Source organism: Antrostomus carolinensis, unplaced genomic scaffold, assembly GCF_000700745.2.
Source record: "Antrostomus carolinensis isolate BGI_N321 unplaced genomic scaffold, ASM70074v2 scaffold12884, whole genome shotgun sequence".
Lineage (NCBI taxonomy): Eukaryota > Metazoa > Chordata > Aves > Caprimulgiformes > Caprimulgidae > Antrostomus > Antrostomus carolinensis.
The window spans coordinates 138943-157555 of record NW_010312894.1 but is presented as its reverse complement, the minus strand read 5'-3'; the positions used below and the strand labels follow the sequence as shown (position 1 = coordinate 157555).

The following is an 18613-nucleotide window of genomic DNA, read 5'->3' as shown; positions in this document are numbered from 1 at the left end:
CGGCCAGAGCGCCGGGCAGAGAGAAGGAAGGGGTGCGGGTCGGGGCTCCGTCCGAGCAGTTTGCGCTCCCATTTAGCCGCCCTGAGTGTGAAAGAGCTTTGGGTGCGGCGTGCCCGCTCGCTGCTCCAGCGCAGTGACTGAGGGACTCACCGGCTCTGCGCTCTGCGTTATTAACGCTCGCTCTTTTCTCTGCGTGGGAAGTTTTTGCCGGCAGGAATGTCCTGAGAGTTGAGATGGGAGATAAAGCGTAAAGTAACTTGCAGAATTGGCTGCTGAATAAGGGAGCGTCTAAACCACGAGTTTGTCCTTCAGTGAGGGAAGCGGGGAGTTGGAGACTTCAGCGCTGGTTGCGTTAAAGCTCTAAAACATTGAATTGTGAGAGGGGAACTGCTTGGGAGATGTTAGCACATTGTTTTGAAAATAAATGCTTAACAGTGAGAAGAAAAAGGAGCCTTATTATAATCTCAAAACATTCCAGTTTGTGTGTTTCACTTTTGAATGTGGTTGGGCTGGTAAATATTTTCATTCTAGGAGTATGTTGCAAAAACATGTGTCTATATGTGTGGTTAAACCACCAGAATGTTTTGTATGGTTTTTCTGATTATATGTACATGAGCATTATGTATTTTATACATTATTTAATATAACTTATATGTGCAGAGACTATAAATATACCGTATGCTATATAATGCATGCAGATAATTGTTTTATCCTGTGACTGATACACTTAAAATATGGTACCATATCATATCACGCAGAAAACCAGAAAATTAGATTTGTACCACAGACTAATATTATGGAATTTCTGCTTCAAATGTCATTTGAACAGTGGTATGCCTTTTACACTGAGTGTATATTTGTTTTTAATGTTGCAGATGCCTTTTGATTGCAAGACTGCTGAAATGATTTGAGGGCTGCCTCTGCTTTCCTAACCATGAACAGTTCAAAATCACTAGGGCTGGCTGGATTTGGAGTCTTAAAAAACACAACCTGCCACACGGAGAAGAAGATTTCAGTTTTCTTTTCAATAATCTTCATGACAGTGGGAATTTTGTCCAACAGTCTTGCGATAGCGATTCTCCTGAAGGCGTATCAGAGGTTTAGACAGAAATCGAAAGCCTCCTTTTTGCTTCTTGCTAGTGGTTTGGTCGTCACAGATCTCTTCGGCCACCTCATCAACGGCACCATTGCAGTGTTCGTGTACGCGTCAGATAAAGACTGGATTCGATTTAACCAATCCAACATTCTTTGCAGTGTTTTTGGCATCTGCATGGTTTTCTTTGGTTTGTGCCCGCTCCTCCTGGGCAGTGTGATGGCTGTTGAACGGTGTATTGGAGTCACTAAGCCAATATTTCACTCTACAAAAATGACTTCTAAACATGTGAAAATGATGTTGACTATGGTATGTCTGTTTGCTGTTCTTATAGCTTTGCTGCCTATTCTTAGGTTTAGAGCCTATCAAATTCAAGCATCGAGGACCTGGTGCTTCTATAAAACAGAACATGTTGAGGACTGGGAAGACAGATTTTATCTCTTACTTTTTTCTTGTCTTGGGTTACTGGCCCTTGCTATTTCATTCTTGTGCAATGCTATCACAGGAATTACCCTCTTAAGAGTCAAATTTAAAAGTCAACAAAGACAAGGCAGATCTCATCATTTTGAAATGATCATTCAGCTCTTGGCTATAATGTGTGTTTCTTGCATTTGCTGGAGTCCATTCCTGGTAAGAGCCTAACGTGTTTGCCAATTCTATAATGTGCATCACTGTATAAAAGTAATACTTTTTTTATCTCCAGGTTTTAAGGTGATTTGGTTGTGATTACAGCTCCATTCACTCTTCAATGTATTAATTCTACAACATATTGCCATAATGTAGGTACCTATGCATCTGTAACAAAAATGGTATTTTTTTTTCCAATTCTAATTCTAAACAAAATAGACTGAGTAAGCAAAACATATAGGGACTGCAAAGACTTTTCCAGTGCTGTGAAACAGACAGTGGTAGCAGAATGGTGGCTAGAATAAATCAGAGCAAGTATCGAGCTTGTCCAAAAATTCAGTGAAATCTTGGAGTGGCAAGTCTGTTTAGTATGCACTGTGGGTCATATCATTTTTTATTTATGGTAGGCTGTTTGTTGTTGTTATTATGATTTATTACTACTTGCGAACTGTGTTATGGAAGGTAACAGTTAAGAATGTAAAAATCCTCCACTCCATTAGCAGGGTATTAAGGGCTTTGCTTTAGAGTCATGTTAAAAACCAGTGGTTAGCAGTGGGTTAAAATAAAAATTTGCTTTAGACCTGACCAAGCTGGGTTTGTAATCTGGACGGATGACTCGCAAAGCTCTGTGCAGTCAGTGCGCCTTCTGAGCGGTCCCGGCTGTAACTCAGGACTGCTTGCTGGTAACTGCTGTGACTCTTCTGGAGTGGTAAGTGTTGCTCACGTTCGAGTGTATTCTGTCTGTGAGCAGGGTCAAAGGAAGCAGTGTTATGATATGGAAAAGAATTTGACAGCTTTTATTGTGTGATGGCATTATAAAGCTGATATTTACTGTAGTAAACTTGACTGAAGAAATTTTATTTTTTTACTATGGTGAGAGAGGTTAAGTCACAAGTAAGATGAAATCTTAATTTATTTCCTAGAAACAAGGTGCTGTAGTTTTCCACTGATATGAATGAGCAGCAGTTTTGGTTTGAGCTTACAAATGTAGAAATTTAAATCTGAGTTATGAATCAGATCCAGCTAAATTAAACGCTGCTGTTAGCCTAGCTGCAGCACTTGGGCTTATCTCGCAGGTAGCATTTAATTAATCCAGTATCCAAGACTTCAAGGAGAAAGTCTGGATATAAATCTCTGCATCACTGAAATGCACAAAAACTCTCACTTTTGTTCAACACACACAAAATTTTCCCCTGTTTCTCTATTAGTTTTCTAGACTTGCTCTGCCGCATAGTTTAAATTCATGTTGGCTTTTGTCAGTGTCCTGGCTGTAGTGTATAGAGCATAAACAAGGTCATCAGAAGAGCATGGCAAGCTTTTGTAGTGAAGTTACTTCCAGTTACTCCAGACACCTAGTCACCTCCTGAAATTTGTCTGGAGCAAGCCACAGAATGGTTTTCAAGAAAAGCAACTCAAAAAAAGGTTTTACTTTTCATGAAAAAACAGTATATTATCCTCTGCTGACATTTATTTTCAGATAAGATAACTGTTCTTAAAGATTGGAATTAATTTGATTTTTAAAAAGCCCTTGAGTGTCAAAAGTGCTGTCTACTTTTTAAATTCAAAATAGATATTTCATTTATTCAAGATATCAAGGAACACTAAATTGCAACTACTGTGATTATTTTTTCAGTGTTGGTAATTTTGTTGTGCTCTTCAATTTTTATTAATTATAAAAACATAATTTTTAAAATCTTGACAATCTTTAATGAAATCACAACACTACTTTTGTGAAAGTATTTAAATTCATCTAAGTTGTAGTTGACAATGAATTATTCCAGTTGCAAAATTCTTTTTCAGAGCCTTTTCAGAGCTTGGCATTTTCATCAGCTGGTGGTACAGACCAGTGAATGACTTCTTGCTTAATTTTGTTCTTGGTAGTTTTGGGGAATGTGTTGTGGAGGGGGATGATACACAAACAATTCTGGTTCATTGGGAGGTAAATCTGCCGGTGCTGTCTCTGTTCCCAGCTTGCGACACTTTGCTTCTGCATCTCTTTTGAAATGACATGAGCCAAACTATGACTGAAATTAGCCTGGCAGTATGGAAAATAGTTCTGCAATATGGACAAATGTACATTAGAAATGCAAAGTTAAAAAAAAATTAAAGTAGTATTTAGTTCTTGAAACAAAGTATCAAGGAAGTGAACAATCAGTGTTTTAGCCAGAGAGTTTGAGAGTTTGGGAAATGAAACCGGACGGTGTCCTTGGCAGGTATTACCTTTCTTAGCTATTAGGATCGTAGAGTTTACATCAAAGTTAATTCTCTGAATTACAAATCTTTGTTTTGATAGCATTCTCTTCACTGAATACAAACAGAATTATAAGCACAGCATTCCTTTAGCAAGCCTTATTGAACTGCAGTGGAGCATGCAGATGCAGTGGAAGAAAGCTTAGCCAGGAACATACTGCTAAAGTGCCACAATAAAGAGATCCAGGGTTTATCAAGGCATATATATGATTTACGATGAATTGCTCATCCAGATTTACTCATTCGATTTATCTGAATCCTCTCAGGGCTTTTCATTTGTGAAATGAATTGTTTAGATTCTGTAATTTAACCAGCATATAGCAAAATTTGTATTTCTTGAATTAAATAGGAGCAGGTGTTCATAGGTGAAATTATTTGGCAAAGTAGCTAAATATATGCTTGGTTTGCATTCATTTACTTTTTTTTTTTTTTCTCAAAGGAAAATCTAGAAGCCAGTGTCAGTCTTTGAATTGCGAATTTTACCCAGCTTCTCTATCCCAAAGAGTATACAGAACACAATGTTATGTGAGAGGGAATTGCCTCAATATAAACCAAAGCAATTAGAAACCAAACAAACTTTTGAAAGAGAAAGGAGAGGAAGACGATGCAGCTTATGCCACATGTGGTTTGCAGATACAAGAGTTTGGATATATTTGGTGTGATTCTCCATCTGATGGGGTGTTTATTTTTCTTCTGCTTTTAATGTAGTCTGGTGTTACGTCAGTTGTCATTTGTGCATGGCTACCAAAACCAAGTCTATCCAATACTGTAATCCAACCGCAGACTTCACTATTAGATTTTCTTTTTTTTTTTCCCCCCAAGTGGAGTTGTATATTCACTCACTGTCCTGTGCTAAAATCACCTTTAGATCACATTAGAGGCACAAGACCCTGGCTTGTCCTTTGTAGTGTCTGATGTGGAACTGAACTTGACTTCTGCACCTGCTCTGTGGTAGTGGATTTGTGTTGATGCCTTTATACATCTGTGTATATATATATATATATATGTGATATTAGATACAATAATACATAATACTATAAGCAGTCACCTTCTCTATTTTAAGACTCCTGGAGATCTGGAGCATTTTTCAGAAGCAGAGCCCATGGCATGGCTCATGTGGAGCTCTACCTGGGGCTGTTGGACAGGGACTTCCTTCTGGTTTCTTCTCCAGCTCCATATCTTTTGTTCCTTAAAAATGAGCAGCTTTTTCAAGGTTTCTGCTACTATGTGGGAATCTTTTCTTAATGGACTACCAGAATGAGGGGTACTCCTTGCTTCTTCCCTTATGGGGGAACATTTATCTCCTTTTGAGGAGTTGAGAGCGGGAAGGAATTCACAAAAAAAGCAACAAGTGAAATTAATGAGTTTTCCAGTAATCTATGTAGTCAATGATTTGCAGAGGCATGTTTGTTCTGACAGTCTAAATAATTTTGCTTTGTGATGGGTAATTCCAGGAAAATATGTTCCGAAGATAGTAACATCAACTTCTCTATGCACTAAGTAATCTTTTTTCATCCTTGCTGGAGTCTTAGCCCTTTGCTAGGGATATGTGAATTTTGTTGGATAAATTTGGTCCCTAGGGGTTGGATTCCCAAAGCAAATGGTTGGGCTGGAGCATTTTGTGACAAGCATCTCTGATGAAATAGATTGTTATATTGTTTTGGCTGTGACTTGATGTCTGGCTTGTCATGAAACAGATTGTTTTTGGAGCTGTGTTCAAATGAGCAAATTCTGACTTCAGTACATCAAATTATGTGCAGCTCAAGGCATAAACATATTTTGGATTTTGGTTTTAGAGTAGCAAAGTGGACTCCCTGTAATTATGGACAGGAGGAGTTTATTTCAGAGCGAATTTGTCTATGGGTACAAATTATGATATGGAGAAATATCTAATCTTTTTTACGTGCAGAACACAGTCTTAGCCTGAGAAAAATACTTTTACATTTAAATTATTCTTGTTCAGATCTTTTTTCCATGCAGTTATCTGATTGCTTTCATTCCAGCTCTACCTCCCCTCTATTGCAGGAAATAGCTGCTCCTTCTGTGGTTGTTTTATTATTTTTTTTTTTTTAAGATCTTGGCTATTTATTTCATATGATTAAATCAGCTCTTATTCAGTTGCTTTTTTTACTGCCTAGATTAATTTCTAGTAGTCTCTTCTCATGTCATCTCTTCTCTTTCTGATTTGTTATGCTAATTGCATCTCTCTGAACTCGCACTGACTTCTTGTCCTCAGATTGTCTCATGCAATGAGGCTTGATGGTTGGTTTTCGTGCACCTTGGGCTGCATTTAGCTTACAATTTGCTGAATCGCTCCAAAATAGAAGCTGCTGGAGCTGTCCTGAGTGGTCCTTCAGTGAATATGCTGCCGGAGGAGGCAAGAAGGGCAGTGTAGTGCTAATGGGGATGCTCTTGGTGGAATACCCTTACCGAAGCCCACCCCACTCTCGTTGCTCTGCCAGGTATTTTGGGTGCTGAGACAGGCCCACGGTTGGTATGTGCTGAAGGAGGTCAGTGGGTTGCAGGTTTTACACAAACTGAATTCTAGGCCATGTAGTTGCATGCAATATAAGGTACTTTATTGTACAAGGCAGACCTCTGTGCATCTCATTTTAGTATTTTTGTATGTGTAGTCATACTTGCACAGTGACACTTTGGCAGGAGTTTGTACCCCTATTAACCTTGAAACTTCTCCCTCCAGTCCTGCTTTCTGTATTCTTTAACAAGCTGGCAGTTGAAATTTCTGTTCTACTACCTTATGCTTATATGTGCAATGGGCATCATTTATATGAGCTCATTGCTTTATTTATGTTGTTCGTATGCCTTCAAATATTGCTGGTTGTATTGGCCCTACAGCAAAACACTTACTTAAAAATTTGTCCCTTCTCTTGTGCTCACTGGCTGGTGATTTTCCTAATTGAAAAATGCAGCTGAGAGGAAGCAGACATGAGATGTCCCAAGACGCAGGTCCATGCTTTGCCAGTGAGGTTCTTGTCGCTGTGTCCAGCTGCCCCGGACCTCGTGGGCAGTGGCTGCTCTGCAGAAGTGTTTGCTCTTACAGAGTTAGTCAAAGCTGTAGCCTGCACGAGCTCGTTGTGCCTGCATAGGCTCTGCCAACAAGAAGATGTGTGTTTTCTTTTGAAAAAGAATACATTAGGCTTTCAGTTTCCAGTCATCCATTTCTGAGGACAAAGGAGACACTCTTAAACAAGTTTAGCTAACCTTGCACCTTTGAATGCAGTTGTAAAAGTTACTGTTGCAGGGTAGAAACACAGTTTGTCTGTCTTTTTCAAGATTCAGACTTTTAAGAAGGTTATCAAAGATAATTACTATGTTTGTGCTACCTTTTGTCATTGAATTAATGTTTTGTTAGAACAGTTGTCTGTTGACACCATACAAAGATGGGAAGTGTTGTCAGAGGAAAGAAGATGTGGTTCAAGTTGTGTCTGGGCTCCGCTTCATGCCCTGCCCGCAGCAGGCTGTGGGCACAGGAGAGGTGACCTGCTGGGGATCTTTGTGGCAGTACCCACTGGATGTTGTCGATGCATCTCTTGGGCTGGGTGCCATAATGGTTTAAATAAGTGAACCAGTTTCATAGGGAAAGGAAAAAGCTTTTTGCTAGCAGAAGGCCTGCTAGATATGCCTCTCTATCTCTAGTCCAAAGCATCAATACAGAAAAGGTTATTGTCGACTGTAGGTTGTTATTTCTATTCCAGGCCTTGCTGTGTCAGGAGAGGTCAGATCAGGAGTGGCTGTTTGACTGAATAAAATGCTCCCTGAGTTCCTCTGGAAATAATAATAAAAATAAAAAAAATCTCATAGGAGTTTGCTTGTCTTTCAGACTACACTAGAAAAAGGACTCTCACCCTCCCTCATATCATGGCCTTTTAATTGCTTGCTGCGTTTCTCAATACATCCATTAACACTGTGCAAATTCAATTACTATTCTTGCTTGAGTTCTGCTGAATGAACTTCTGATACTCCATGTTAAATTGCTGAAATGTTAGTGTCACTCCTAATATTATAGCCCAAAGTATATTTTGGAATAAATAGGTGATTTTGGGGGTTGAGAGGAAAGAGAACGCTCATTTTAATTGAAGATTTTGTTAGTCTTAAGACAGGAGTGTCTTTTTAGCTTAGTTGCCCATGGAATAAGTTTTAAGCAGCAACTCAGACAATTCGAGTGTGCTTTTGTGTGTCACCATGAAAATACTCCATGGAAAGAAATTGTAGTTGTTTGCAGAGACAAGATAACAAATTTTAATGCAATTCATTTAAAAATTCAATCCACCTATTCAGATGTGTTTCTATGATACTAGAAACCCTTGGATAAGATGTTCATGCCTTTTTTTTAGTATTGGTTGTAGCGATCTTTATTTTATTTTGGATTCTGAAGAGGCACAGCTGTCAAATTTCCACCAGGATAGATGAAAAATGCAATGAGCATCGTTTTAGGGTGTACCCATCTAAAATGATACTGAATTTCAAAGGCACTGTTTCAGTGTTCAGAACTAGTCTGTTCCTATTTTCATCTTTTACAGTTTGTAGAGGTCTTACAGGCCTTAGCCTGTCTGAGAAATATGAATCATTTAAAAAAAATGTTTTTAAGTGTGGGCCAGAGCATAGTTTATCACAGAGTGCTTAGAAACTCTAAATTAATTGTGGCTATATTTGTAATTCAAGTGTTTACCTCCCTCTCACAGAATTCAGGGAGTTGAGCAGCTGAGGTACTGTCTGAACAGGAAAGAAGTTCTGGAGAAGAAATGGACAGTGGTCAGCATAGTGTCCTGCAGTAGTGATAGGAACCAGGGAAGGAAGAAGAGCGGAGATTTACAGATTATCCTTTACCAAAGACTTCTGCAGAAGCATAATTATAGTTTTTGTTATCTATGGTTACTTGTGCTGTTCGGAAAAACTTACGCAAAGCCTTTTTCTGAAAATACACTGCCGTCAGAATAGAATGAGATTCATTTGTTCTGGAAAGAAAAAGTAGGGAAGGCAGATTTCCAGTCATGTGAGAACACGGCAGTTTCAAAATCACGTGGTCCTGTTTTTCTTTCAAAGTTGCTTGCTGCTTGATTTTTAAATTTATATTATAAATACAGAATTAAACCATAAAGATCTATAAATCCAAACACAATATTTCATTCCAAGTAGATACCAATGACTTCCACAAATTATTTTTTTTTTAAATTTTGAAGTTCCCATCTCTAAAAATCAAGTTCTGAAAATTTCAGCCAAATAAATTTCCATTCACAACCTCCCCTTTTTTATTCAGTTGGTAATGTTTTTGGATTCTGTGCTTGAAGTCAATTTGATATACATTTCAATATTGTCTGATAAAAGTGGATTCTTTCTGTTTCCGAGATATTACACTTATTCAGGCTTGAAAATATTATACACTGCATAGCCATTTTTGGAAAATGTCGTACACAGCATAACCATTTTTGGATGGTTATTTTAGGAAAGCTCTTTTTTCCTGACTATCTAAAGTCTTTAAATGGTAAACTTGTTGCTGAAAAGTCTCTGGGACAAATACAGTCTCATGGAACAACTCCAGAAACTCTTCCATCCTCACCAGGTTTAACACGACAGACATTGGTGTGTGATAGACATTTGTATGTCCTGTGAGATATTTATTATGTTACTATGCTGTTAATTCATGACCTTAAGTTTTGCATGGTGATTATAAATGTTTCTAGCAGCAGTTATTTGTCTTAATAGCAGTGTAGAATCAGTTCATATCTGAGTGTGCACATTATTTGGGTCCTCTTCTGGGAAACATGCTGTTTAGCTTTAAAGCAGAGGAATATTTCTTATTTCATGTGCTTTTAAGACTGAAATTTTACATTAAAACATTCAGAAATGGTTAATTGGGTTACAAGCTCCCTGAGGAAGGAAACAGTGCCTCTTTCCTACATGCATCTACAGTGCCTAGCAGGACAGGAGCATGACCCTGTTGTGGGTTCTCTGTATGTGCTCTTACAAATAGTCATGGTCAGGTAACAAAATGTTGCAGAAAAGGTTTATGTGAGAAGTTACAATGAAGTTTTAGTAATTGTGACTCATTCTTTCAGATTCATTCTCATATTGGATGAGGTGAAATAGCTGAGTGACTGAATGGACTCAAGCCATGCTGTGCTAATATACTGTCTCTTGCTGAAGGATTGCTCTTATCTACTCCAGACAGAGCAGGGAGTGGAGAGCAGCTCATAAGCTGGCTCTTAGCTCCTCTTTTTAATGAGCTGTGTGAAGACCTCATTCCAAGACACCTGCTGAAGAGCGGGTTTGAATGGCGTTGAGGTTGTGTTCCTGCATGATTTCCTGAAGAAGGCTGAGGATGAGACTTTGTGTAAGGGATGTCATGAATGGAGGTTTTTAAGACAATTAGGCCTTAATACTAAATTCACAAAAGGTGTTAAAACAGGAGGTGAAGCAGGAAGGAGGCCAGGATCCATGTGAGTGATGGGAATTTGTTTTAGTATTTACAGTTCATTAGTGAGTTGGAAGTAAAATTGAATCCACTTTTTACCAGAAGCAAGCATTTGCAGAAGTAGTAAGAAATAAATCACTCTTAAATGGAGAGTTGATTTTTCTCTTTTCTTCTCCACCTAAAAGGTGGTCCAGCTGCACAGCAGTTCCTTTTAATTTATTTGCCAACTTTAAAGAAAAAAATAGTTGCAAATGATATATTCCAACTTGGTAACTATATTACTAACTCATTAGCCCTAATACTTCCATTTGTAGCTTCTTAGTGTACTTCTCCAGAATAAGTCACTTTATTAAAGATGATTTTTAAAAGAAGTAACATGAAAGGAACACATCACATCTTCCTTTGCCTCCAGAGAGATTTGCAAATAATACTGCAGATCTGATGGCACCAAGTCATTAGGTGACTGTGACTCCAATCCATCTTTAAAAATATTTCATTTTCCTCCACTGTGTATGTTGCATACATGATAAACATAGAAAAACATAAAATATAATTACAAATTAATATATCCTTTTTTCCCCTCCTTATTTTCCCCCTACACCCATGTAATAAACACCATGATTTCTCAGACAATTAAACTAAAGGTCTGACTCCATTGGTAGACAATGAAGAAGGTTCTTTACATTTTTAGACCTGTTGTTACTTGGGGTCTTGCAGGCTTGGTCATATGTCAAAGCCATCTGCATTCCGTAATTCTAGAAGAGGTGAAAAGGCCACTATATATCATGACGGACCACTGTGAAATTCTTCTTCCTTCTTTTCACACTTCTAGTATGTCTAGATATCTCTGGGTTCAGTGGTATTTGCCCTGAAGTCTGCAGGTATGTGCCATTCCTCTGAAAGAAAGGAATAACCATCCAAGGAACGCTTAGAGAATTCAGCCTAATTCTTGGCTTCTTAGACAAAAGCAACAAATCTGAGAGAATTAAAAAAAAAAAAATGACCAGGTAAGAACTGGCAGATCCTGCATTCCCTAGAGAACATTTTCTTGCTCTCAAACGTTTAAGTGGAAGATTTGCCTCTGGTTGCTGAATCTATATTGTATCTTTCCGCAGACATGTAAATACAGTGGAGGATGGCTTCAGTAATAAAGCAACATGAACGTGGTGATGTTTGAAGACAGTTCACTTCTAAGCTGTTGATTTGGTCCTTTGCATAAGTAATTAAATGCTGAATTAATTCTATAATTATGGACCTTTGCAGCTCATTTTCCCTCCAGGTTGTCTGTATATTGTATCTTTTTTTTCTGTATTCAGACAGTTCTCTTCCTCCCCAGTGTTATGTGTTATTTGTGATTCTTTGGGTATTTGTAGGGTAGTAGTGAGAGAAGTTCTGCTGCTCCTAAATCAATGAGAGTATTTGTTTAACCAATAAAAATGTGATTGTTTTCCAAGTGAGTGTGAAAAACTGAAAAATAAAAGCAATGAAAGAGAATTAATAGGGTATTTCCAGGGTTTGAAGCTTTACCCAACTGACCCTAAAGGAAGAATGAATGAATTGTGAATACTTATAGTCCTTAAATACTTACATGTATCGTCTGTAAACACTTATTTGATTTGATGGTTTTTCTCCGGATGATCCTTACTAGGCAGCATTAGAAATACTCTATTGTATTCTGGTCCCAAGTGGTCTAGCAGTTGTCCCATAAAGTTTTTCTCGGCATTGCTGGGCAAAGAATATTTTAATTTTATCTGTAAAATTAGTTTTTTGTACAAGAGATTTTTGTTACAATACATTCCTCACTCTATGGAAGCAGGCTTTCTCGTAACTTTAAAATGTGTAGCTCAGGAAACAGCTTGTTTATTTGACTTTGATATGGACACTGTGTCTTTTCATTATGAAGTGAGTCACATACTGTTTTCAGTGCTAAACTCTTCTCTGTCCATCTCCATTCTGCTTTTCCTTCAAATGAGTTAATTGATTAAGCTGTGAGAGTAGTTACATTGCTAGTTGACCCAAAGTATTCTATTTTTGAGAGGGTAGAAAGGAAAGAAGGAAGAAAGGCTGCCAATCCAAGATAGAAATATCTGGATTCTCTCAGAGAAACAAGGTGTCCTGGAATGCTTCATTCAAGCCCAACCTGAATTTATGTTACTGCAAAACAGATGCAAATAGATAGTGTCTAAGGGGAAAGTTGACAGAAAAGAAAAGCTTCACTTTCAGTTAAAGTTTGTAAGTTTATGTACACAAAGAAATCCTTCTCTTTATGCGGCTTACTTCATAACTACATTCCTACCTGATAATGCCAAAGGCAGTTAATAAAATTTAAATAGTGAGTATAATGTCATGGCACTTTACATTTTTTTTTCTTCAGTAATTATGACAAATTCTATAGATAAAAATCTCATTCCAAATGATGTTTCCAAATGTTTGTTCAGAAAGTACATTGCCATACATAAATATTTTGCATAAAGCTGTAAAGACACAGTTGGTGTAAATGTTACATTTTAATGGCACAATAATGAAGTGCGATAGACTGTGAATCTTCTGCAGACCTGAGTCTGCCTGAGGAGAGCTGAGAGCTCAAAAGAACTGAACAGCCTGAGCGAGAAGGAATCACACAGCCAGGTCAGGTGGAGCTGAGCTGGTGGGTGGCCACCACCCACAGAGCCTTCATTTAGTGTCATGGCTGCAGTGTTGTATGTGCTGCTGTACTGTGCAGTCCTTTCTTTGGCGTTCCGTTGATGTGAGATCTGCCCTGCCAGTTCAGAGGGGTACTTGGACATACTGTTTCGAGGCTTTGATCTTGCCAATATGAGAAAAGGCACATGCATCCTGAATGTACCATGTTCATGAAGCAGCTGCTGAGAAATTGCCTGGTCATAGAATGAACTGTGTCTGAGAAAGGAATATTAGAAATGATTTTAATTTGCATCATGGAAAATGTGTTTTCCTGTTTTCTCTATACTTTTTTGACTTTTATCACAGCATCAGTGCTGTGGGAACACCTCTGAGTGCCCTTAGATTTACAATGCCTCCAAAAGGTTTATGCAGCCCCCTTTTAAGGGGGGTAAATACAGAATGCATGGAGGCATTGTTTTTGCAACCTCAACTACCTTTGATCATCTCAGTCTTTTCTGTCTGTTTCTCATTTGGATTCTGTGTTTCCTGAGAGAAACTTGTGACCCTGATAGGGGAAAGGTCTTTCTCAGACTAGCTGCCTGTAGCAAGATAATAAGTAAACTTGCATGTTTTTATCATGGCAAGTAATAGTTACCATCCTTGATTTACCTGTTTTAGACTAGAACTTTATTTTAAGAGGTAGACACAGATTTTTCCCCAACTAAATAAGGAGCCAGTGGATCTGTTACTATTTTTTAGTGGCATTGTTATTTTTCACAGAAGTGTACATGAGAGAAAAGGAGACTCCCTTATTCTGTTGCTACTTTTAAGAGCCAATCCTGCAAATTTGTACACTTGGAAGTATTATGTATTCCCTTTAAAGTACTCTCTGGACCTTAATGTGGAGAAAAACTCGCTACAGCATTGTGTCTTCTCCATTTCCTTTTTAAATACACATTTTTTATAAAATCACTATGCTTGGTTAAAATTTACTTGGTAGGCCAATTTATCATGTAGCGTATAAAAATTGAAGATATGGTTCATGTTTTTCCTTTAAAAAGGGAAGGGAAAACATTAGGTGAAATACATATTACAGATCTATAACATAAAAAGCATTATGTGGTGTAAGTAGTGCAGTGTGTGTACTAACATTTTGATTGCAGAAGTGGTGTGCTACATATTTTTCTTGGAAGCCCTTGCTTTTAAACTGACTTATATAGAGTTTAATAAAAAATAAAATGAAGCATACTCAGCTTTGTTGCAACAAATGCTTGTTTTATATACTGCAATATCTATATAGCAGTGTTACAGGCAATTTGCTGTCAGTGTTTCTTTTCTAATGGCTGTTCTTAGAAGATATAAAATGGTACATAAAATGTGAAAATAGATATATTTCGATTTCACTTTTCCCCTCTTTGGCATATTTTTTTCTTAAAATCTGTGTTTAAAGAATACAAAGCATCATCTTCTAATCAGCTTTTGCTTATAGCAGACTGCAACTTCTTTGTAGCACGTATGAATAATGGAAATTACCAAACTTCTGGAAATTCAAAATAATTATATATTTTTTGTTTCCATGGAGTGGGACATAGCCAGTAGAATACTTCTTTGAGTCCTGTGTGGTTTAGGAGACGGGATATGCACCTCTGGGTTCGACATAGGCATCAGTGACAAAATAGAAATACTTTGCAAATACTGAAAAAAACCACGGACTTTCTTCCATTAATGGAAATTCTCAGAATTGCCTGTAATGAAATCCAAAGGAAGAGGAAGAGGTTTGGGAGAGTGTGCAAGGTTCCCACAGGGAAATGGGGCCTGAAGGCTGAGCTTCAGAGGAAGAAAATTCTGATATTTGTTTGCATGTAACAAAATTGGCCTGTCTTCTCTGCTTTCCATGTTAATCTCTTGGCGAACTGGTTTTTATCCAGTTTCCTGAAGTCAAGGATAGAACCTGGATTTAGAGCCTGTGTGCTGAAATGCACCAAAGTAGTATTAGAATTTTCCTTATTTCCTAAGTAGCTGTGAAGACTGCTTCTTGTTTTGATTGGCTGTCCTTGAGTACTAACAGGAATGTGACTAAGCAGCACTGCCATTTAGCTTATTAGTTGTTCTCATATAATTGAGATCCAATTGGAAGGGAAATTAAAGACATGCTGTTTATATTTGGAGAGTGGTGTGAAGCTTTGGAGAAATTTATTTCAGTTTCTTGCACTGAGCTTTGTCCCTGAGGGAAATGGCTGTTCTCTGATGCTGTCTGCTAGAGGCAAAATTGTAGAAGTCAACAATTTCAAAATGTTTTTAAAACTTTTCCATCGGACATTCTGGATCTTGCAAACTGAGCTTTCGTTTTAGTGAAGCCTAAAATTGGACAAAAAGGATGGAGAAGTTTAATGTATTTTGTCAAGTCCTTGCTTGACACAAATTTGATTTCTCTGTATTTATTTTTAGGGACAGGGAATTCTCACATCCTTCCTTAAACCATCAAGGTCTAATATGAATCAGAGCGACTTTATATCTTACAGGCAGGCAGCCTTGGTTTAAAAAGTCACTTTTACAGTTATGCTTTTATAGTTACTTTCCTAAAGGAAAAGGACTTGTATTGGACATATCATCTGATACTTTTTTTTTTGGCAAACCAGGAAGACATACTACATCTGTGTTCATATAAACATTGTATAACTCAGCAAATGCTACTTGGATTTTTACATTTCTAAATATGTTAGAAAGTGTCATGAGTTACATTTATTGTTTACCAGCTAGGGTTTAATTTTTTGAGTCATATTGCTGAAGCTGCGTTAATATTAAGTTCAGTTGTAGAGGTCAAAGGCAACCAAATATGATGCAATTGTGTTGCCTCTTCCCCCTTCCCCACTTGTGTACTGCTGGCTACAGAGGACAGAATTCCTTCGTCATACTAACCTGATGGATCTACAGGGAAGGAGAAAAAAAAGTCAATCTTTGAATTGGTTTCTTGACTTTGAAGTAATTATTGAACAGTACTAGTCCCATAAGAAGAAAAGGAGTGTCCTTTTGGTACCTGCGTAGGAGGTCCTGCTCTCAGAAGTCAACTTAGCACTGCAGCAAGCTCTGGTTGCAATTTCTGAGCCAGTGACTTGTGTCAGTTTAGTGACACAATTTGTACCTCGGGAGCAAATGCCTGCAAGCTTTGGTTCAGTGAGATCCTTTATTAAACAGCTGGTAGCATATTAGACCTTTTTATCTTTTGTGATTTCAAAATTACTTCATAATAGTATTTTTAGAATTTAAATTTAAATTAAAAAAATTTAAATGAAAATATGATAGAAATAATAAATGATATTGACCTCACTCCATTCTACCCCTGTTTAGCTGGAATTTAGGGTCCTGTTCTAGAAATTATCAGATAACTTTTTAGAAAGGCTCCCATAGCCAGGACATAGTTTCCTCTTTGCATGCAGTTGGCTTCAGTTGCCTGCAGTTTTCTTATGCATTGCCATGGCTAGAAAATTGTTATTTTTTGAAACAAAATTTGCAGATGATGTAGATTTTATCGTATTATTTCCAATACAGAGATTCACAGCTCAGTTGCTTAAGCATTTAGCTACGTAAGCTGTACTTGCTACTTCTGCAAGTTCAGATATATTATTTTTATAGGTGACTTAAATGTTCCAGATGAAGCTTCTTCCAGTGTCATAATCCATAAAATTACGTATCAGATTTCCTTGTCCTGATTTACTTTATGTAAATCCATAATCAAAATAGCGATACTTTGTGTTGAGCCAGCAAGTTGAACAGGAAATGAATGGATTCCCTTAGAGGTGATTACTACTAAATGGAAAGGAATCTCACAAGCTTGCTAGATAACATGTGAGAAAATAATACAGTTTTACAAAGTCTGGATGGACCTTCTTTTCCTAGATGGCAACATCTCCTGCCTCCTCTTCCGGGCATGAAATTCTATTGAATTTGACACTTATTAACCTTGCAGAATGCGAGAGAAAAACAACAAAGAAATTTTGAAGTACATGAAGCAGCAGATTCGGAAGCTGTATGTCTGTATTAAGTCAAGCATAGGTTACATTAGAGAAGGACATTGGTCTATGGGCTCTGTTGTGCTGTCATTTGCTGCCCAGTCCTACTTGCATGAGTAAGGAGTACTCCCTCTGAGTTTGGCTTGTGGTATTGGACCTCTAATAAATAAAACGTAGGACTGTCCTGAGAAAACATCCCATGCAGAAGCCAAAGGAGTTGTCCCAAGTTTGGGTGGGCTGCTGATGTCAGAGAGGAATGCACCCAACAGTTGTGGGGTGAAAAGCAGATTCAGGGAACTGACTTGTAAGTGTTTGTGTTGGCTTGGTGCTCAGACATTCCTCCTCTCCATGCACCGGTTCCCAGCTGTGCTTCTGCCAGTCTTACCAGCTTCCTTAGGAATGTTCTTATGGGCTCTCTTTGCTGCTCCCATAGATGTTCATACAGAACTGCTTGTTGAAGTGTTTAATCAAGCAAGTCCAGTCTCCTTTTATGCATTCACTCTCTTCCACTCAAGTTTATACTCAGATGTGGAACCTGCAAGCTACAGGTAGGGCCTAGGAGTACAGAGAAGTGTTAAAAAGGAGTAAAATAGGTTTGCTGGACTCTTGAACAGTAAATTTTTCTCTTAATTCATCATTATTTTTTAGGTTTGTTTTTTTTTTTAATGTTGTATCTTTGTGAAAATATGACCCGCTGCACTTGGACAGACTGACCCTACCTCTCATCGCCCAATAAATCAGTGAACTCATACCATGAGTTGTAAAATACTCTGTTTCTTAGTTAAATAACTGTATCTCTTTAAAGGCTTTGGAACTGAAAGCCTTGTGGTGTTTCATCTTTCTACCAAAAAAGTCTTCATGTGCTTTTAACATTAATAACAGAGAGAGATAATTTACTGTCCCCTGGCAGATTCCTGGCTTTGCAGAGTCAGGCTTTATTCACACAGGAACTCAGGTTACAAAATCCCAGTGCAGAAAACCCTTGAAGGAGGGCTCTGCAGGACAGGAGCCCCAGCGCCGTGGGTTTCACTAGGGCTGGTGTTTCAAAGCCTAGGTTGCAACTCTGCAAAGCAGGGAGGCCAGCGACAACTTACTGGGCTGGTGTAGCTCTTGGGTATCCTCTGCCAGAAGCAGCCCTGCTGAGCTATACTGGAAGACGAATGCCTCTACCCGTGTGAAGCTATTGGCTCTGGCAGTGCTGTTGCTGGTGAAGGTCTGTCCATGAGCAGCTCCTCCACAGGTGAATGAAACCCTCTGTGTCTCCATGGGCAAGAGGAGGGGTATTGATGGCCTTTGTCATTGTGGCTTAAATTTTCCTAGAGACCCCTAAATCCTCTGGTGTCAATAAATGGTGTTCTATTGCAGCTTAAATCGTGTAAATCTTCTTGATTGAATCAAGGTGCTGTATTCCTTATGCAGACTTTTATTTGGAAAATGTTCTGATCTACCAGTGGCCTCTGTCCTTGAAAAAATCCATGTCTGGAACAGTCTTTGTATGCTTTGTTAGCTCAAAGTCTGGATAAGTTTTTATTATTTTTACTATTACTCGAATCAGTCCCTGTTTTTGGAGGGTATTCT

The 18613-nt window shown here is 38.2% G+C and overlaps 1 protein-coding gene across 2 annotated transcripts in view; it reads left to right on the top strand.

Annotated features, from left to right (window-relative positions):
- Window positions 1-258: 258 nt before the first annotated feature.
- PTGFR (prostaglandin F receptor) overlaps window positions 259-18613 on the top strand; it is a 19114-nt gene continuing 759 nt past the window's right edge. Inside the window, exons 1-2 of one of the 2 annotated variants that reach the window (XM_010167159.1) lie at window positions 259-346; window positions 876-1402. In XM_010167159.1, coding sequence (XP_010165461.1) covers window positions 935-1402 — 468 coding nt within the window. In that variant the 5' untranslated portion in view covers window positions 259-346; window positions 876-934. Of the gene's footprint in view, window positions 347-871; window positions 1724-18613 lie in introns of those variants that run through there. The other variant, XM_010167158.1, reaches the window with a different exon arrangement.